This window comes from Poecilia reticulata, linkage group LG7 (assembly GCF_000633615.1).
Source record: "Poecilia reticulata strain Guanapo linkage group LG7, Guppy_female_1.0+MT, whole genome shotgun sequence".
Taxonomy (NCBI): Eukaryota; Metazoa; Chordata; class Actinopteri; order Cyprinodontiformes; family Poeciliidae; genus Poecilia; species Poecilia reticulata.
Window position 1 is genome coordinate 22,590,812 of NC_024337.1, and position 20,697 is coordinate 22,611,508.

The following is a 20,697-nucleotide window of genomic DNA, read 5'->3' on the forward strand; positions in this document are numbered from 1 at the left end:
ATTTGTCTGGGAACTGTTTATTCTGAACGCAAAGAAGCATTTATAGTTAATTATTTACAAAAGGGTTTATGCCTTTGGGTAATCATGGTATTATGTGTCCTGAAGCTATTTTTCTAAGCTCGACTGATGCCATCCGTAGTCTGGTCACGGTTAAGTTGTTACCTGGAGCTTTATCTTCAGAATCACTCAGCATTATTTGATCTTGTTGATTTGTAGAAACTGAAAGGAAAATAGGGCTGCACAGTGGCGCAGTTGGTAGGGCTGTTGCCTTGCAGCAAGAAGGTTCTGGATTCAATTCCCGGCCCCGGTCTTTCTGCATGGAGTTTGCATGTTCTCCCTGTGCATGCGTGGGTTTTCTCCAGGTACTCTGGTTTCCTCCCATAGTCTAAAAACATGACTGTCAGGTTGATTGGCCTCTCCAACTTGCCCCTAGGTGTGAGTGTGTGTGTGCATGGTTGTGTGTCCTGTGTGTCTCTGTGTTGCCCTGCGACAGACTGGCGACCTGTCCAGGGTGTACCCCGCCTCTCGCCCAGAATGTTAGCTGGAGATAGGCACCAACAACCCTCCCGACCCCACTAAGGGACAAGGGTGTAAAGAAAATGGATGAAAGGAAAATACGCAGACCAGTTTCATCTCACATGTGATCGTTTATTGGTGCCAGAATTTGATTCATACGTTTCCTGAGTGAGGAAAAAGAAGAAAAACACCCAGGAAATGTATACATCCTACAGTTCATAATAAACATTTATTTTTATTAACAAGGCACACCAAAATTGTAGCGCATCCTTAGTGAAATTATTTCACCGTTAACAGCATAGTGCCGCTCTTCATTTGTGAGACAACTATCAGATGAATGACTTTTCAGTCACTGGAACTGATCATTTAAACCTCACTTTTTTATCAGTCTGCTAAGTGCCACCATTTAAATGTCATACATACAATAAATGTTATAAATTAAACTTCTATTTTGGAGTATTTTTCCAGTGAACTTCATTTGTGTTGTTTGATGGAACTGAATCTAATGCTATTATTTTTTGCAATAGCAACATGCATTTAGGCTTTTAGACTAAGTTCTAAATTAAAGCAGCTTGTAACAGACTGCTTGTCTTGGCGTTTTGATATCGGACTCAGACGGCGGCGTCTGAAAGCATTTCTCATGTGCATTCATCGTGAGCAGTTGTACAATATAAGCAGCATGCTTATATTTGTTTCTCAGCTGCATGTTGTCAAAGCTAGATGCTGTGAGACAAAGACTTAGAAAATCTGAAATTATCCAGTTTTCTGAGGAGGAAAAGAAAAAAAAAATCGATGTTCTTATAAAAATAAAGCTCTAATGATGACATTTAGCCTAAATGCTATCAGTGCAGGTAGATTCACAGCTTGTAGAACAGTTGTGCGAGGCAGAGCGCCAGTGAGTCCTATAACCTCCTAATAGCGGTCACGGTCATTTCTCCAGGCCCAGGGCTGAGCCCAGCATCGCCCTGACTTTGCACATCCCCAGAGAAGCTCGCTGACTCAGCCATGAGCAGGTGGGGGATGAATGGACATCTTTCCAGTAGTCCAGCATCTCCTTGGGTGTGATTTGGTGGACGGACACCATAGCTTGATAGCAGCAGCGTCCGTATGGCACAGGTGGACCCCCGGAGAAGAGAGAGCAATGTGAGGGCCGCACTCCAGCAGCATAGGCGCAGAGGCCGACAAACACATCCTCGGGAGGCAAAGGAGTGGACAGAGGCGATGCTGATGCTGCAAGGGCAACTTTGAGCAATGCAGAGCGAGAAAAGACGTAGGCTGTGCCGCTGCAATAGTCGGGGAACACAGACAAAGGGTAGGCCCCTGAGGGGAGGTAATGCTTGCTGTCTGGGTCGCGGTTTGGGGCCACGTGGAGATGGACTCTACCCAGGTACAAGTCCCCTTGCTCATAAGGGTTCCGGCTTTTGTTTAGGAAGTGCAGAAGAACGCTGGGATTGAAGAAGACGTCATCGTCCACTTTGGCCAAGAAGTGAGCTTGAGGGCAGAACCTGCGGGCCCAGCCCAGCATGGCCAGGGTCTTCAGGGTAAGGTTGGAGTAGGAGTCCAAGAACCGGCCCTGAATCAGGTCCCCCTTCTCCCTGGCTTCTTCTATCAGCAGCTTTCCCAGGCCGGGGTCAGAGGCCACGCCCACCATGAAGAGGGTCATGACCCGCAGGCCCCGCACCTCCACCTGTCCGCCCCAGGTGTCTCTGATGGCCTGACGAGCCCGCTGATTGGCAGGTGCTGAGGTCACTATGGCGATGAGGTACGGCTTGGCGCGCTGGCACACCAGCGGGCTGGGCATGAGCAGGAACTCCTCGGGTTTGGAGGGGGGGAGGCTCTGGGGCGAGACGATGGCGACATGCGGCTCCACCGCCCTGCTCATGCCCATCGAGGTGACCCACGTCTCAATGATGTCCAGGAAGAGCAGCGCGAGCACCGCGGCGCACGCCAGGATCCCGCACAGGGACGGAAAGATCCCCGTCCTGTTTCCGCGCTTTCCTAACCTGGGCTTGCAACATCCCCTTCCGACCATGATCACCATCATCATCACCTTCTCTGCTGCTGCTAGTGTTGCAAGCAACAACAAAGGAAATATCCCTGTCCTCTCGCTGCCACCCCCCCACACCCCCCTCCAGTCCTATAGTTGCTTCAACTGAAGACGCATTCCTCTTGCGGCGTGTCCTCACCTCTGGGTCCGCTGCACTGTCCTCCACCTTTCTCTGCGGCAGCGCCGGTAGCTTTTCGTTTCTGCTGCAGCCTTCTGTCTTTGATTTGGGGGGGATGTGCAGATGCGCAAGTGGAGCGGTCGATCTGGCAGCGGCTCGCAGCAGATTCTACTGCTGTTTTTTATTGCTGTGAGGTCAGGTAGCGCGGCCGATGGCAAATCTGTGAACCGGTCCGCTGATTTAACGGCTTCAGTGTTTCTCCCCCACAAATTGATGGGACGTCCGATATCCTGCTGAGGCGCACCAACCCAGTTTTTGATAATATTTTAATATCCATCCGATCATGTACTGAAGGTTCAGAAAACGTCCATCCAACGTTTACTGGTCGTTTTTGGAGTCCGGTAAAGACAACACTTAGAATTAAGCAGATCAAGCGGATTAAACACCGATAAAAAGATGAAAAAATAAATAAAAATGGATTGATGAAAAAGTATGCGGATATTACTCATAAAGCATTATATGACTGAAGGTCTCGCGTTCGCCTATTGTCATCCTTACACCTGAACTTTGTGCGACACCTACTGGCTATTTTTGAGTATGATAAATAGAGATTGGTTGTCAGTTTTTCTTGTTTCAAAACATCCTTCAAGGTCAACTCCTTGGTTAAACGTCCATTCCGATAAGTTATTAAAGTCGATTAAAAAAAAAAAACTCGTTAAGGATACATTGCACCCAATGTGATACATCCCATGTGGTTAATTAATGACAGCCAAGCAGTTAGAAAAATAAACTAACCTTTGTGTGGTGTTTATATTTTGGGGACTCCTCCATTGTAGGTTTGTTGGACCCACTGCATTGTATTCTTTGAAATTCAACACAAACAAAATCTTTTTACATTATAAGACAAAAAAAGATGGCCACTTGAAATGCATCGGTAAAAACTGCATATGGTTGATTTCTAACTTTGAAAGAAAACATTTCATGAAAAAAGTACTCGTTCAAATTTCTATTCAATTAGTAAGCATTTATGTTTATCCTTAAATCTATCTGTAAGGCTTTATAACTTATCTTTTCTTTTTAACTTTCACTACACACATAAAGAACACATGTAGAATAATTACAATAATAATAATAATAATAATAATAATAATAATAATAATAATAAGAAGAAGAAGAAGAAGAAGAAGAAGAAGAAGAAGAAGAATATAATTATAATTGCATGCAACCATGTCACCCTAAAAATGGGCTGGTGTCAGCTGTGACATATCTGACACATAAATAAAACTAATAAATACAAACTTTATACCCAGACATTTTCCCAAACTGTAAGTTTATTCCTAAACATGTCCGAAACATAATGCACACCATACCTCTCTAAACCTTACTGGTAGAGCTCAGTACAATTGAAATAAATAAGTAAATAAAAAATGACGACCAGAAAATGTCCTCACTTTCCACAAATGACCTGCCGTTGCTTGTGAAAACACACAGGGTCACATCCTGGACAGACAATTACAGGATATGGGCTGTTGCAAGCCAGTTAAGATGATGGTCAGCAGTGTTTCATTGAAGCTTTGGAGAAATGGGACTGAATTGGTGCTCGGTGGTCCAAACAGCGCTTTGTCTGTAGCAAGAGCGGAGAGGTTTAGAATCCATGCTGGTCGAGTTTCCAGTTTTCATTGAAGTTTCCAGTCTGGTAACTTGAGGAGCCATGTGATCTGCTGGTTTTAGTCCACTGTGTTTATGCAGTCCAAAATTAGAACAGCCTAGTAATCAATTTTAGTGTCTACTGAGAAGCTTTGTAGAAATGCAAATTTTCATTTTCCAGCAGGACTTGACACCTGTCTAGACTTACAAAGTACAAATACAGGTCCTTCTCAAAAAATTAGCATATTGTGATGAAGTTCATTATTTTCCATAATGTAATGATAAAAATTAAACTGTCATATATTTTAGATTCATTGCRCACCAACTGAAATATTTCAGGTCTTTTATTGTTTTAATACTGATGATTTTGGCATACAGCTCATGAAAACCCAAAATCCCTGTCTCAAAAAATTAGCATATTTCATTCGACCAATAAAAGAAATGTGTTTTAATGCCGAAAAAGTCAACCTTCAAATAATTATGTTCAGTTATGCACTCAATACTTGGTCAGGAATCCTTTTGCAGCCTTCAAGGCGACGTGGCATGGAGACAATCATCCTGTGGCACTGCTGAGGTGTTATGGAGGCCCAGGATGCTTCGATGGCAGCCTTAAGCTCATCCAGAGTTTTGGGTCTTGCGTCTCTTAACTTTCTCTTCACAATATCCCACAGATTCTCTATGGGGTTCAGGTCAGGAGAGTTGGCAGACCAACTGAGCACAGTAATACATGGTCAGTAATACCAGTGGTTTTGGCACTGTGAGCAGGTGCCAGGTCGTGCTGAAAAATTAAATCTTCATCTCCATAAAGTTTTTCAGCAGATGGAGCATGAAGTGCTCCAAAATCTTCTGATAGCTGCTGCATTGACCCTGCCCTTGATAAAACACAGTGGACCAACGCCAGCAGCTGACATGGCTCCCCAGACCATCACTGACTGTGGGTACTTGACACTGGACTTCTGGCATTTTGGCATTTCCTTCTCCCCAGTCTTCCTCCAGACTCTGGCACCTTGATTTCCGAATGACATGCAAAATTTGCTTTCATCCGAAAAAAGTACTTTGGACCACTGAGCAACAGTCCAGTGCTGCTTCTCTGTAGCCCAGGTCAGGCGCTTCTGCTGCTGTTTCTGGTTCAAAAGTGTCTTGACCTGGGGAATGCGGCACCTATAGCCCATTTCCTGCACACGCCTGTGCAACGGTGGCTCTGGATGTTTCTACTCCAGACTCGGTCCACTGCTTCCGCAGGTCCCCCAATGTCTGGAATTGGCCCTTCTCCACAATCTTCCTCAGGGTCCGGTCACCTCTTCTCGTTGTGCAGCGTTTTCTGCCACACTTTTTCCTTCCCACTGAGGTGCCTTGATACAACACCCTGCGAACAGCCTATTGGTTCAGAAATTTCTTTCTGTGTCTCACCCTCTTGCTTGAGGGCGTCAATGATGGCCTTCTGGACAGCAGTCAGGTCCGCAGTCTTACCCATGATTGCGGTTTTGAGTAATGAACCAGGCTGGGAGTTTTTAAAAGCCTCAGGAATCTTTTGCAAGTGTTTAGAGTTACTTTGTTGATTCAGATGATCAGGTTAACTGCTCGTTCAGAGAACCTTTTCATGATATGCTAATTTTTTGAGACAGGGATTTTGGGTTTTCATGAGCTGTATGCCAAAATCATCAGTATTAAAACAATAAAAGACYTGAAATATTTCAGTTGGTGTGCAATGAATCTAAAATATAAGACAGTTTAATTTTTATCATTACATTATGGAAAATAATGAACTTTATCACAATATGCTAATTTTTGGAGAAGGACCTGTATTTCCAGCAAACTCACCTGACCAAACTCCCATAGAAAATATATGGAGTATTGTTAAAAGGAAGATCAAATACGCCAGATCCAGCAATGTAGATGAGCTAAAAGCCATTGACAAAGTAACCGGAGCTTCCTTAACACTTTAGCAGGACCACAGAGTGATTGCTTCCATTCTGTGATGCATTTCATAAATCTATGCAAAAAGGAGCCCCAAGCAAGTAAGTATATACTGTACAAAACAGTATAGTACATACTTGGAAAAACAGACAGACAGAATGTTTTTCTTTCTTACTGATCTGGTGTAATATTTAAATCCTTTGGGAAGCTGAAGTTAAAATTCTAAGAAAAACAATCTGAGCATATTTGATCATGATGAATGCAGTTAAAATCCATATAAAGATACACATTTTGAAGTTAAATCTGAACAAATTTCTCTGGTTTTAGGTTGTTTAGAATTACCAAAAATTATTTCTATTCGCTAAATGCCAGCCAGAAAACCTAGCAAGAAAATGTTTTAGAGATTGTTTTGTAACCTTCTTCAAATTTGGTTAGCATCGGTGATTGTCTTCTAAACTGGATGACGTGGGTCAAACCTTTCAGGTTTCCTTCCACAAACTTCTCACAGTTTGCTGGAGTTCTGGCACATTCCTCCTGACAGAACTGGTGTAACTCAGTTAGCTTTATAGACCGCCTTAGTCACACACACCGTTTTAGATACCAACAACGTCAGGGTTTTGTGATGGCCATTGTCCTTAAACTCATAAGGGAATACGGATTGAGTTTTAAAGCGTGCAAAACCATACAAAAATTATAATTAACTGTAACTCATGTAATCATAATTTATCACAACCAGAAAACATGACAAGGTGAAATACATTAATTTTACAAAAAAAACAAAACAAATTGTCATTAGATTTATATAGCGCTTATCAAGACACTCAGGGACACTTTACAATGAAATAAGTCATTACCATTCACGCACACAATGACACGCAGAAATCTATCAAGAAAGCTAAATAATACCTACATTGAAATTATTTTTATCTCGTTATTTTTTTAATACGCATAATTTGACAAGTCCCCAGACATTATGACGTCAACGCTGTCTAGCTCGCGCTAAGGTTTGGAGTGGGGGGGTTTAGGCACGCGGACTGAGAGGGAGGAGGAAGAAGAAGAGGGAAAAAAAAAACATCATCATCATCATCATCATCATCAATGCGCTGTTGGTGCGGGGGTCACGAACTATGACCTTTAACAGAAGAAAATAATTGTTATTTTTTATAAAACAACCGAGCGCCTTAAAGCTGAGAGCGGCGGCCCTCTGAGGTGAGTGTCAGTCCTGGACTGGAAGCATTAAAGCCCTATGAAGAAGCAGCGCTGGGTCACAAACAGCAGCTAGCTGCTTAGCTTCCTGTCCGGCCGCGGGTGCTTTAATAACTCCGGGGATGAACAGAAACAAATTGCGCGCAGTCTGGCTGTCGGCGCAGACACCTTAGCTGATTATTAACTACATGACAACGCTGTTGATTTGTTGTGCTCCCTGCATTGTGAATCTCAGAGGCAGACCCCGCTAGCTGCTGCTGCATAGCCTACCATTGGTTTATAGCAGCGGCAGCTAACACCGGATGAACTCGACCCTTTTACCTTTGCCATCCAGCTGACACGAGTGGATGGAAATGTCTGTCAGAGATTTATTTGGAAAAGATGATTTTTTTCCCCCCATCTCCAATGAGAATATTAGATGTCACCCACTCCACTGCCTATTAAGAAAAACGTTTTATTATACCAATTATAACGTCTGCGGTTATGTTGGCCAAACGCCAGCTTCTCCATTTTGTTCTGTTTTGTGTTTGGAGTGAAGTTACTGATGGACAAACTGTTCAGCCAATCTGTAAACAACATGAAGCCTCACGCTCCTCCCTGTGGACCACTGCAGGTACATTAATCAGCTGCAGCTGGAGTCTTTGTTAAAGTAACGCTGACTAATAAAGGTTATGTAAAGGTGTAAAAATGAAAATATGTGATTACAGAAAGGCGCAAATGATGAACATTTTTTGTACTTAATAAGACGTGGAAATGCGTTGTGAACCTCACATTGATTTTTGAGGATTACAACTAGTCTTCAGTAAATATCTCCACCTCTATGGCTTTTCCTTTACTCATCTGCAAGAATTTGTAATATCTTCTCTGTAATAATAACTATATGAGTATTTATTCTAGGTGACATGCATCCTATACAGTTTTTTCCCCAACTTTGAGGTTGTGATGTGACCAAATGAGGATAAATTAAAAGGGGTATGAAAGTGAATTACACAAAGATATTCTTTGAGTTTTGTTCCATTGGCCCCTGATATATCAGAAATGCTTGCAAAAGCAGCAGTGGTTACTTTGTTACTCTGTGTTTTCATCTGTTTGTATCAAGACTTTTAAGGGTAAAAAAAATAAAACAAAATGTCAATCGTCTCTTGATGCAGAGGGATACTCCTGTATATTCATGAGCCAATAGAATCAAACCTGGCCGCCTTGAGCTTTAGTACTGAATGTGTTCAGAATAGCCACAAAGTGGGTCAGTATCTTTCAAAAAAACTGCTGCAGTTTCACATTTGACCTTTTTTGGGGGAACTCATAGCTGGTGTAATTTAGTCTAAATGATCGCTCAGAAACAAGTTCAAAACAAAACTATTATCAGCCTTTATGAAATAAAACACCCATATGTCACACCCTAGTTTAGTTTGGATTATATAAAAAAATAAATAAACCTGTTGTTGAATAAAGTCTCTTGCATTCCTCTGCAGACCTCACTAATGACTCCACATGATCATGGCGACCAACCTGAATCTGCTCTCTCAGCAGAAATCAGACTCTGAGCATGAGGCAGAGGTCAGTGTGCAGAAAAAGGCTTTCTTCCTGTTTTGTTTCACATCACACAGTCAAATTCTTTTAATGGATTCATAAAGTGTTATGAATCCATAACACTCCACAATACTTTTTGTCTATACTTCCACGGAAATAATGTTTCTATGAATTCCAGATTTAAGAATTATTTTTGTGTTTGCTAGCTGACAAAAAATTATTTGTGCTTAACTGGGTTAGGGGTCATGCTCTCCATCAGATCCAGTGATGGGTGAGTCTCCCCAGTGCTTTCGGGTCATCTCTGCAGAGCCTGCCACAACACCACAGCAAATACAGGTAATCGAATTAACAGTGCAATACCATGCAGATACTGCATGTAACATATCTCTATGCTTTTATTACTTATTTACATTAATAATCACACAGGTTTTCTTCCTCCCTCTTCTGCCCCTGGACTCTTCAGATTGTAACCGACCAGCAGACGGGTCAGAAGATCCAGATCGTGACAGCGATGAACCCGGCCAGTGCTTCAAAGCAGCAGTTCATCCTGACAACGGCCGACAGCTCAGGGGCGAGCAAGGTTATCCTGGCCTCACCGGAGACTCACAACTCGAAGCAGGTCATCTTCACAGCTGCAGACAGCCTGATGCCGGGAAGGATACAGGTACATTTGTTCCACTATATACCCTCCTGCTCCATAATGTTGAGAAATCTGCTGGCACATCCTTTGTTTGAATGTTTTTACTGTTTTTTTAATTTATGTGGACCATTTAAAGGGGAAATTTGTAAAATATGAGTTTGCTTTTGCCTTTTCCCTTCAGATCGTTACAGATCCAGTGTCAATGGAGCGTTTGTTGGGACAGTCAGGAGATCTAAGTCGATCTCAGCCAGTGGAATATTGCGTGGTGTGTGGCGACAAAGCTTCAGGTACTCTACCTTTCGGCTGTTCAGCTTCACTCTGTCGGCACCAGGACTCAAACACTTCTGTGCGCTTTCAGGGCGTCACTATGGAGCTGTCAGCTGTGAGGGATGCAAAGGCTTCTTCAAGCGGAGCGTGAGGAAAAATCTCACCTACAGCTGTCGCAGTAAGCAGGACTGTGTCATCAACAAACATCACCGCAACCGCTGCCAGTTTTGCCGGCTGAGAAAATGCCTTAAGATGGGGATGAAAACTGATTGTGAGTTTGCATCCAGATTGAGCCCTTAAATATTGTTTCAGTTAAACAAATGTAATTAGTTGGATTAAGGGAGCCTTAACAACATTGTTTTCTTCTTACTTATACTTTCTAAGAGAGTGATTAGTAAATGCCTAGTTGTGAAGGTACCACCAAGACATTTTAAAGCAGGAGCCCACCAGGTCTTTTTGCCATTTTGCTGATAAAAGCACTAACTTTCTTTGCAGTTGATCTTTAATTGTTTTCACTGTATTTATGCCTTGAAAATATCTGAGGATCAATTTCTTCTTGACTTGTCATGTGTCATTATTATTATCTGTAGTAGTAGTAGCTGTTGTATTACTCAAAAAAGAAAAACAATAGTAACAACATTCTGCTTGGTGTAAATGTTTAGCTGTCCAGAGTGAGAGGAAACCCATCGACGTTGTTCCCCGAGAAAGACACTCCAACTGTGCTGCCTCCACCCAGAAGATCTACATCCGCAAGGATCTCAACAGCCCACTCATCGCTACGCCAACCTTTATATCTGATACGGATACAGATGGTTCCAGGTCAGTAGAAATGAGACCTGTTCATATAGAGCGCTGCAAACAAGTATTTTGTTAATTATCAATGTCTCTTTTTTATGTCTTGTTTAAACAATTATTAATTAATTAGCAATGATAACCTAAGAGATCATTCTATTTATAAGGAAACAAAAGCTATCCAAATCCTCCATGCAATTACTTTTTTACATAAAGCCACGTTGGTTTGGATATTCTTAGCGATTCTTTGCAATAAATGAAGTCATAATGTGAAAACTGCTTTTTTGTATTTACTCAAGTTATCATTGTATTATTGTACAGATCCAGCCTGCTGGACCAGGGAATGCTGGTTAATATCCAGCAGCCGGTTATTCAGGCTGATGGGACGTTGCTGTTGGCAACAGACTCCAAGGTACATCTGATCATAAAGACACACGGTGCTCTGCTGCCTCACGCTGTTCTCTGCTTCTTTGAATAACTTCCAGCATCAATGTCTTTTGGCTGAAGTTGATGCCATAATGTGAGAATTATGTGTTTGCTTAAGATGGATTCTGAGCACGGAAACCTGGGGACGCTCGCCAATGTTGTGACATCACTTGCCAACCTGAGCGACTCCCTGAAAGAGAGCCTGAACAATGGTGATACCTCCGACAGCCAGCAGGAGGAGCAGTCTGCAAGCGAGATAACACGGTCAGTTGGTCATATTCAAAGTATTTTAGCTACGTGTTCATCTCAGGTCCTTCAGGAAATATTTGTATGGTTTTGTTGTAATTAGATTTAGTAGTTTAAAATGAGGGAAATCTCTCTTTTTTTAATTAATTGTTGCTATAGATTATGCTCTTAATTGAGTTAAAGATGTTGTGGGTGTGTGTGTACTTCAATGCAGTGCCTTTGACACTCTGGCCAAAGTCTTCAACCCACCTGAAGCAGGGGCAGAACAGAACCTGGCTGAGAAGTTGCAGTGTGTCAGTGGGACTACCATCCAGCTGATTGGACGAGACCAAGAGACGCCCATCATTGAGGTGGAGGGACCGCTGCTCACCGACAGCCATGTTGGTTTCAAGGTGAGTGGAGGGAGTCTTCTAAAGCCACTGAGATGGAAAAGAGGACGCATGTAAACCTTTAATAAACTCTGAGATTATGACAAATGTCTTCTTCTGTAGGCTGGCAATGTCGTGTTTTTTTTTTTTTTGTTTGTTTTTTTTGCTGATGTAGACACCAGGCAAGAGTCGAACCATATACATGGTTTTTGAAATGATTCTTAATGGTTAATTGTTTATATCCTCCTGACTATCAGTAGTTCATTTTTGTCCTCTGTAGAGGACATTTCTAAACCACCCTCTGCATTCTACTGAATTAATTCCTTTTGGTATCTGGAGAGGACATTTAGGGCTTTTCAATGATACCACAGGGGTGGGACTTTTGTACGTACCTTTTTCTAATTCATAAAAAGGGCGTTCATCAGTAATAACACATTTTATGGGAAGAGACAGAGTAAGTGCATAAAACTTTTTATTGTGCAAATTTTGGCTTAAAATTTAGTTGGAATATTCTAAATAAGTCTTTTAGCAGCATATTAAAACATTCTATGAATTATTTTGACTGTATTTTATTGTAGTTTTTAAAAGTTGAAAAATTGTCCTCTATAGTGGACACATCATATTTAAAAAATAATAACTTTTTTTTTCCCAAAAAAATATTTTCAGACCTTAATCTATAGCAATGACCTTACAAAGATTGTGGGATTAAAAAAAATGGTGATTGGACAATATTATTTTTCCTGGTAGTCAGGAGGATATCAGAACAAAACTGATTTTTTCGCTTTTTATTAGGACTGAACTGATCAATCGCGATGGATTGATTACTGAGATAATCATTAACTAATTTAGTAATCAATTAATTGTTAACTGCAATGTAAATACTCCAAAAAACAAAACATTTGCTGAAAGAACAACATATTCAGTGCAGGATTTAAGTCAAAACTGTACAAAAAATGTATAAATGTCCTTAAAATATTAAACCCTTCTTTGAAAATATTTTTACATTCACCTTTTAACGTATTACAAATGAAAAATCTGCAGAATGTGCTAATTTTTAAAAATGCGATTAATCAATTAATCGTCAAAATAATCAACAGAATAATCGACTGCAAAGATAATCAAGCAGCCATACTTCTTATGTTATTTTAACATAACTCCGGTTTTAATGTTCTTGCTCCTGTTTCTGTTTGCTCCAGCTGACCATGCCCAGCCCCATGCCCGAGTATCTGAATGTACACTACATCTGTGAGTCGGCGTCCAGACTCCTCTTCCTCTCCATGCACTGGGCACGCTCCATTCCTGCATTCTCAGCACTTGGGTGGGGGAGAAAAAGAAATCTGCACAACAAAAGTTTCCCTGTCAACTATCCCTGTCATGTTGCAATGCTGCCACCTCCTGTTTGTTTGTGGTATGTCTTACATGTTTATGTATTTCCCAGTCAGGAGGCAAACACAAGCTTGGTGCGAGCTTGTTGGAACGAGCTGTTCATCCTGGGTCTTGCTCAGTGCGCTCACGTGATGAACCTGTCAACCATCCTCGCTGCCATCATCAACCATCTGCAAAGCAGCGTCCAGGACGGTATGGACCAAAGACCCCGTCATCATCTCACAGTAGGACACAAACATGAAAACAGGAGCAAAGAAATGTCATTTTTATTAGATTGTAGCTGTTGTTGCTTGCACTAAATGCTAACATATTGCATGTCTTAGCCTCTGAGTTGTGTAGTGTGCCCCATTCCCCAGGTATGAACATGACAGTGTGTGCCCCTGATTATCAGCCAGCTTAAAACATTAATATTCTGGGAAGTTTGTTTCTGTGATGACAAGCCTGAAAGATGCAATATTTTCTGTAACATTGATCTCCAACCTAGCTGCACAGGCCCCACTGTCCTGCATGTCATAGATGTTTGCCTGCTGCTACATGCCTTGTTTAAATGCATTTGTCAATAACAGGGGTCTTTGGTAGTTGATACTATGCTGAAGAGATAATGCAATCATTTCTACCAGATGAGTGTGGCCCACACTCACTCCACATTTTTTAGGTTATTGTGAAGATGCATAAGTCTTGCATCACTTTGTTTATTTTTTTATTTTGGTGACCATTTCCAGATGAAAGCAGGAAGCCCCAGAAACCTATTTCTGTAAATATTTGACAGCTTGTTTCTACTTGGGCAGTTTAAAAAACATGTAAAATTTATCTGAATGTCAAAGTATAAAATCAAGTCATTTAGACCTTTTATTTTTGTAAAATCTGCATAATTGTCTAACTTTACAATAACTTAACCTGGCTTCATACAAAAAGCTTAGCCGTGTACCTCATTTTTTGCTCATCAAAAGCCTTACATTATAAGATTAAATCTAGAAATCCAAGCCCAGGACCCTGCTGAACTCCATGATTACATTTGTTTCATGGGATCTATACAGAAATGTTAGAAGTTTCCCTTTTTTCTTTTTTTTTTCTTTTCAGACAAACTTTCTGGAGAGAGGGTGAAGCAGGTGATGGAGCACATCTGGAAGTTCCAGGAGTTTTGTAACAGCATGACACGGCTGGAGACCGACAGCTACGAATACGCCTACCTTAAGGCTATTGTGTTGTTCAGTCCTGGTGAGAACTATCTTTAATACAAGAAACTTACTTTAAACCATATTTTTTTATATATAAAATACCTACACAATCAGGTTATTATTATTTTTTTTATAGATTTCAGTTGTTTTCTTTTTGTTGTTTTTTCTGATGATCAGATCACCCAGGTGTGGAGAGCAGCGGCCAGGTTGAGAAGTTCCAAGAGAAAGCCCTCATGGAGCTGCAAGACTATGTGCAAAAAACATATCCCGAAGACACATACAGGTCAGTTAATGATATTAATTCATGGCATGAGTTATTTCAAGAGTAAACAAACTAAAAGTGAATCTGGTCACTCAGAACAAACAAGAATCATTCAGCAGAACCAGACTGGCTTCTTCATACCTTCACTTTCAAATAGATGTATAAAATATAGAAATATGTCAAAAAACAACCTCACTACAGTCATTATTATTGCTCCCATTTTAAAATAAGAGAGTCAACATAAGGGAATAAATAATGTTACCTCAGACATGGTTTCAGGTGTACTGTATTTATGCTTGTGTATGGTTCTGACCTAATCTTTCATGAATATAAGCAGAAATTGTTCAGGTATTTTTGACTGAAATAAGTCATCAGGGATGATTTTGGACAAAATCTGACTAAAATAATCTTTTTTCCCTCAGACTAACGCGCATCCTGACACGTCTGCCTGCCCTTCGTCTAATGAACTCAAGTATCACAGAGGAACTCTTCTTCACTGGCTTGATAGGCAACGTCTCTATTGACAGCATCATTCCCTACATCCTCAAGATGGAGACGGCGGAGTACAACAGCCAGGACTCGGACTCGACAGAATGACAACACACCAAGGACCTAAAAAGTGTCAGTTAAGTTTGTAAATCTCATTTTCAGGTACATGGTCTCTAGAGGGCTGTAGTTGAACTACAAATCTTTGTTTTCTAACATTACTTGCCGGATTTGGCGTAACATGGCATTGGAGAACCAGGATGACCAGGAATGTTTTCTGCACTTCATGCTGTGAGTCGCTCTTAACTACATGAGCAAAAAAAAAAAAAAATTCAGTCAGCTGTAACTTCTCAACTGTCTATTTTAATATTTTCTTCACATTTCATTGAGCACTTTGATCCTCATTGTCAAATGTTTAAATAAGCCTTACATTCTGTGATGTTGATCAAATGCGTGTAATATTGAGTACTAGCCTTCGATCCCAAAATGTCAAATAAAATACCAAACACAGCCTGAAATGTAAACTTCAGATTATGTAAACCTACAGGAGGATCATATTGTTTTGGTTTTTTCTGCTGCCAGCACTTCTGCAGTCGGTACGTTTCATGTTTGTGACAAAAGTTTCAGACTCAAACACAAACGTCTCTAATAGCCAAGAAATTTAAAATCACTTTCACATCAAAATATATATAAACTGGCTTTGTATGTTTGTTTTTTATTTCTTTGATGTTTTTGTCCAAGTATTTTAACAAAAGCCAATTAACAAGCCTCACAGTTGTTACGTATAATCTAAATGGAGGCCTTTTAACTTATTCTGTTTATTTTACGACACTTACACCCAGATCAGCCATGTTCATACCGTTGGCCTGAACTATGAAGCAGGTGTATCAAGGTAAATTTAGTTTCAGGTTCAGTTTAAGATGAAGCTGTTTCACTTCTGACCTGGATCTATCACCATGGTAACTCATAGAAGACACTCGGGCAGCATAATATTAGAAAAACAGAAAATAAAGTGATATTATTGCTCTATACTGAGAAAAATTGTAGCTGTTATTACTAACCCTTATTCCTTTAATTGTTCTCATTCTTTTTCCATCATTGTAGTATAAGTGATCATTTGAATATGAGATCGAAATGCACACTAATCTTCACATTCCCAGCAATTGTTTTGGGTGCTATCATCAGTATCTGTCAACATTATTAATTTAATCAGCATTAACCTGATTAAAAAAACAAACAAACAAACAAAAAAACTAATGGCAACAAGATTTATTTTCATCTTGTTGCCATTTGTTTCTGGAGGAGAAGGGGAGGAACTTTGTCATGTGACAATGATGGCGATGCAGCGCAGGATTGTGATGAGTTTACCTGAAGCAGAGAAGCTCTGGTGAAGTCAGCGGTGTGGCTGTTTTTTTTCAAGGTGTCGAAAGGAAAGTGAAATACATATATGTGATGTATGTAATATCTGCAAATATATGAGTTATTGGCCATAAAAGCTATATTAAGATCGGATTTTGATATTAGCTCATATGTTCATATTAGTGCATCCCTAGTGTTTTTTTTGCCAGCTTCCTTCCTTCCTTTCTTTGTCTTTGTCTATTTTAATTACCGCTCCATCTGTTTTATATTAACACTCTTGTATCCTGCATCACTCAGGCTTGCTGAGTTGATAATGAGCTTCCTACTCACAGAGATGTAATCTTCAAAACTATTTTTAGTTAAACTGGTCCTCTAAGAGAAAATGTGTTTGAACCTGCTTCCTAGCAGAAGGCCTTGGTCTGAGCAGTGCTGTTGTCTTTTTTTTTTTAACCATAAAGGACATTTCTTGGTGTATTTGAATGTGGATGCATTTATTAAGGTACACTTGGGCTGTTTTTAAAATCTGTGCAATCACCTCCTCCTCTTTTTTTCCTTATTGACAATCAGTTATGTTTTGTCCTTCTGTCCCATCAGTGTTACAGCTCTGTAGACACACACTCACGTCTATCTTTGTCTTCAATCAATTTAGAATGTTTTAAAGACGATTATTTAAAAGCTTTGGGTTTAAAACTCCTTCTAATGTGTAGCTATGCTACACTTTATGTTTGCATTGGTATTTTGTTGCACATTAATCAGCTTCTGTGGTGTTCCACTGCATTTGGGCTGACTAAAACTGTATATTTTGTATGTTTTTTGAAAACATTCATTTGTTTTGAACAAATTTGCTTGTTGCATACTAAGTGTACTTAAAGTACTTTTTGGGCAGGTATCCCTGATTGAAAAACAATGAGATTCTGTGGAAAGCCAGCCTTGAATGCATTCATGTCTTGAATACAGCATTGAGATATGCATTGGCTTTACCCTCTTGCATATATGTTTAAATAAACATCCACAGCAACATGAATGGTAACGGGGATGTACATAAGTCAGCCAGGTTTGTGTCTCATGAACATCAGTTGTAATGTTTTGGTTTTAAACCTGAAAAGACTCTTTCTAAAACGGCACCGGTGATGAAATGACAACAACATTTGTACATGTAACGGACATTAAAATGAGCGCATGTTGTTTTTAAACAGGGTTTTATAATCTTTCTGTGAGCCCTAATAAGGAGCATTGTTGTCATTTTTATAGTGCATTGTCATGCATGAAGAAATTGCTTAAGCACATTTTAATAAATGCAGTATGTGAAATATTGATTTAAATGTTGTGGCTTTAGCAGCTATTCCAGATGCATAGATCATTCTTCTTTTGTGGCATCATTTGGTTAACATTTTTTTGATACTATGTGAATCTACTCTGTTCTTTTTTTCTGTCTCCAGAAGTTTGAATGGTGAATTTTAAACATTTATTTCCCAAGATGGTTACAACCCTACATTTCTACCTCACTGATATAAATCAAATGTGTTAACAACTTGAACTCTTGTTTCTGCATTCCAGTAGAAGGCCAGCTTCTCTGAAGCAATGCCTCTTATTTCAACTAAAATAAACATCTATTCATTTAATGCAACAGGCCTGATGTTGTTCTTTGAAGTAGTTTGAGATTTATGTTATTTTTATGCTTGCAGCAAAATGTATTAATTGAAAGTTTCAGAAGTATGATTAATTTGGCAAAAGTATTCATAAGCCAGGAGTTTGCAACTCAAGTCATTTGCCACAGCCCTGCAACTTTTGGATGCTTACCTTCTCCAACACACCTGTGCAAAACCTGCTGATATGCTAAGGAGGCAATTTAGCATTTTGATTCAAGTGAGTTGGAACAGTGAAGTTGAAGAACGGTGGCAAAATGTATGACGAAAAGGGGAAAATAAGTGATGTCACTGCGAATTTATTAAAACTACAAGTACCGTCAGCTCGAGGTGTTTACCTGACGTAGCGGAACGTCATCAAACTGCGTCAAGCACCGCGTATGTGTGCTTGTGTGATTTCCAAATAAGATTGATTTGTAAATAGGTGAACATGCCTATGAAAGGGAGGTATCCGATCAGAAGGACGCTGGAATACCTCCAGAAGGGCGACATCATCTTTAAGAAGAAGGTGAAGATCATGACCGTGAATTACAACACGCATGGAGAGCTCGGCGAGGGAGCAAGGTCAGAGCTAACGGCTTAGCATCACACAAGCACTAGGTTTACAGCCACATTACACTGCAGCAGTCACATATAGTTTAATCCATCGGCAGTATTACAATTTATATAAGGTCCTGCATAGTTTTAAGATGTTTACTCTTTCTTTTATGTCTTCCAGGAAGTTTGTGTTCTTCAACATCCCGCAGATTCAGTACAAGAATCCGTGGGTCCAAATAATGATGTTCAAGAATATGACACCATCGCCCTTCCTGAAGTTTTACCTGGGTGGGTGTGTGTGTGATTTCTCATGTTGGTGAAGGATTGCTTTAGATGCCGTCTTAACTTTGAGGTTGACTCCGTCTCTGTTTAGATGATGGTGAACAAGTCCTGGTGGATGTGGAGGGAAAGGACTGCAAGCAAATTTCACAGCATGTTAAGAAGATTTTGGGTAAATCAGAGTAAGTATGGATGGTGTTTTATGGCACTCAAAGGTGTTCATGCAATTGCTATGAGTTTGTATTTATTTACAGATGTGAACAAGCACTGAAGATGAGACGAAAGGCTTCATATAAATGTATATTTTAATATTAAAGGGAAGATTTAAGATGGATCACGTGAGAGCTTTGGAGAAGTGGGTGATAATCTTATGTTTGTATTTACTGTTTAAGATGGGGAAGACAAGAGCACACGTCACTCAGTTTATCAGCCTTGACAAAAGCTAATATTCAGCTCTGACGTGACAAAAAAAAAAACAACTCATATTGAGGCAGCCTGTTAATGCAGCTGTTCTGCTCTCCTCTCCTCTCTCTGTAGTGAAGTGCTGCATGCTGAAGCTCAAGCCGAGATGCAGGCATCCCACCCTGCCAACTTCGGCCCAAAGAAGTACTGTCTGAGGGAGTGCATCTGTGAAGTGGCGGGCCAAGTGCCGTGTCCCAGCACCAAGCCGCTGCCAAAGGAGATGACGGGCAAATACAGAGCCAAGATGGCACAGTCACAGGACTGAGAGGCCGAGCGGCTCACTTTTCCATCTCCTCTGGACATTTATCTGGCTGTGATGGCTATATTAAAGGACATATGCTCCAGCCAGAAGCTGCAGCATCGCACTGACACACGATGATCTGCTCCACCATTTTCACACAGACTTTTTTCATCAATGCACATGTTAACATCCAACTGTCAACAGCTAATTTATGTGAAATTCTGTGCAGGTTAATATGTATGTTTGCGTTACTGCTGGGATAAAGTTTTACACTCAAAGATTTTCAGTCTCGTGTATGCAAGTGATGGTGTGACACATGCATAATCCATATTGACTCATCCTGCCAATCCTGGAAACAAAGAAACCCCCATCTGCTGTTCTGTTGTACTCATTTAGTGATGTCAAAGTTATTTCTCCACTGCTCTGAGAGAACTCCTTCAATCTAATCTAATCTAGTCATAATGTGCATCTTTGTAAATTAGGATATCAGAAGAATTTATTTCACAAATTCAAATAAGAGTTATGACCAACATAAGTTTGCTACATGCTGATATTTGTGTCAAATTACAGTAATGGCCTTCAGCTATTCTGCATTGTTGATTCTGGTGTTTCTAAACTTTCCTGCAGAGTCTCCATAAAGCTTGTCAGTAGAGGGAAGCACGAAGCGTTGCAATACTTCCTGGTACTTTCTAGTTTTTGGACTAGAAAAAGCACAATGTTCCAACATGATTCTGAAATCACCAAGTTTGGAAATTTCACACTGAACCTCAGGCATCTTGAGACCCTGTGCCTCTCCATGTGTTCTCTAGACTTTGATTTTTAAATTAAGTTTAAAGATTAGTTTGTACCACTCTGCAGCAGTCCATTTTTCTCATTTTCTCTGGTACAGGTGTGACTCCCACAAAAACAGATTTAGCTCTGACTCCAGCTGAAGTTCTCACCTTTCCAATCTCCCCCGACTCTTGAATTTTCTTTACGTCACAATTCTCTCAAGGCTTTAATTATTTCTGTGCAAGTTATTCTACTACACTTTTACCTTCCACCCGACTTTCCAGCAACGTGGAGGATGTCTATTTACTGAGCGCTCATTTCAACTGCAATCCCCATGATTGGGTTAGCTTGAATATTTCTCTATTTTTAT

The 20,697-nt window shown here is 40.4% G+C and overlaps 3 protein-coding genes across 6 annotated transcripts; 2 read left to right on the forward strand and 1 right to left on the reverse strand.

Moving 5' to 3' along the window:
* Window positions 1–631: 631 nt before the first annotated feature.
* Window positions 632–3,247, reverse strand: b3galt4 (UDP-Gal:betaGlcNAc beta 1,3-galactosyltransferase, polypeptide 4). Its single transcript, XM_008413980.2, has one exon. It carries the CDS (start codon window positions 2,561–2,563, stop codon window positions 1,445–1,447), a length of 1,119 nt encoding a protein of 372 aa, XP_008412202.1. The 5' UTR covers window positions 2,564–3,247; the 3' UTR covers window positions 632–1,444.
* Window positions 3,248–7,241: 3,994 nt separating this feature from the next.
* Window positions 7,242–18,018, forward strand: nr2c2 (nuclear receptor subfamily 2, group C, member 2). Of its 4 annotated transcripts, XM_008413978.2 has the most exons (15): window positions 7,245–7,454; window positions 8,924–9,008; window positions 9,222–9,317; window positions 9,445–9,645; window positions 9,803–9,908; window positions 9,980–10,159; window positions 10,551–10,707; window positions 11,002–11,092; window positions 11,225–11,370; window positions 11,567–11,744; window positions 12,917–13,038; window positions 13,159–13,298; window positions 14,187–14,324; window positions 14,462–14,567; window positions 14,969–18,018. In XM_008413978.2, exons 2-15 carry the CDS (start codon window positions 8,943–8,945, stop codon window positions 15,141–15,143), a joined length of 1,902 nt encoding a protein of 633 aa, XP_008412200.1. In that variant the 5' UTR covers window positions 7,245–7,454; window positions 8,924–8,942; the 3' UTR covers window positions 15,144–18,018. The 4 variants fall into 4 exon arrangements, with proteins under 4 accessions (XP_008412201.1, XP_008412198.1, XP_008412200.1 ...); XM_008413976.2 differs by having other exon boundaries at window positions 7,244–7,454; window positions 12,917–13,298; XM_008413977.1 differs by lacking the exon at window positions 7,245–7,454 and having other exon boundaries at window positions 8,922–9,008; window positions 9,241–9,317; window positions 12,917–13,298.
* Window positions 18,019–18,369: 351 nt separating this feature from the next.
* Window positions 18,370–20,213, forward strand: mrps25 (mitochondrial ribosomal protein S25). Its single transcript, XM_008413975.2, has 4 exons — window positions 18,370–18,601; window positions 18,756–18,862; window positions 18,948–19,035; window positions 19,391–20,213. The coding sequence occupies exons 1-4, from the start codon at window positions 18,468–18,470 to the stop codon at window positions 19,578–19,580; spliced, it is 519 nt and encodes a 172-aa protein (XP_008412197.1). The 5' UTR covers window positions 18,370–18,467; the 3' UTR covers window positions 19,581–20,213.
* The last annotated feature ends 484 nt before the right edge of the window (window positions 20,214–20,697 follow it).

Bases quoted from the DNA above. Each gene is read 5' to 3' on its own strand.
- nr2c2 (XM_008413976.2), top strand. From the start codon at position 8,943: ATGATCATGGCGACCAACCTGAATCTGCTCTCTCAGCAGAAATCAGAC. The intron at 11,371-11,566 runs GTCAGTTGGTCA...ACTTCAATGCAG, and splicing joins TCTGCAAGCGAGATAACACG to TGCCTTTGACACTCTGGCCA. The intron at 13,299-14,186 runs GTATGGACCAAA...TTTTCTTTTCAG, and splicing joins GCAAAGCAGCGTCCAGGACG to ACAAACTTTCTGGAGAGAGG.
- b3galt4 (XM_008413980.2), bottom strand. From the start codon at position 2,563: ATGATGATGGTGATCATGGTCGGAAGGGGATGTTGCAAGCCCAGGTTA.
- mrps25 (XM_008413975.2), top strand. From the start codon at position 18,468: ATGCCTATGAAAGGGAGGTATCCGATCAGAAGGACGCTGGAATACCTC. The intron at 18,863-18,947 runs GTGGGTGTGTGT...GTCTCTGTTTAG, and splicing joins CTTCCTGAAGTTTTACCTGG to ATGATGGTGAACAAGTCCTG. The intron at 19,036-19,390 runs GTAAGTATGGAT...CTCTCTCTGTAG, and splicing joins AAGATTTTGGGTAAATCAGA to TGAAGTGCTGCATGCTGAAG.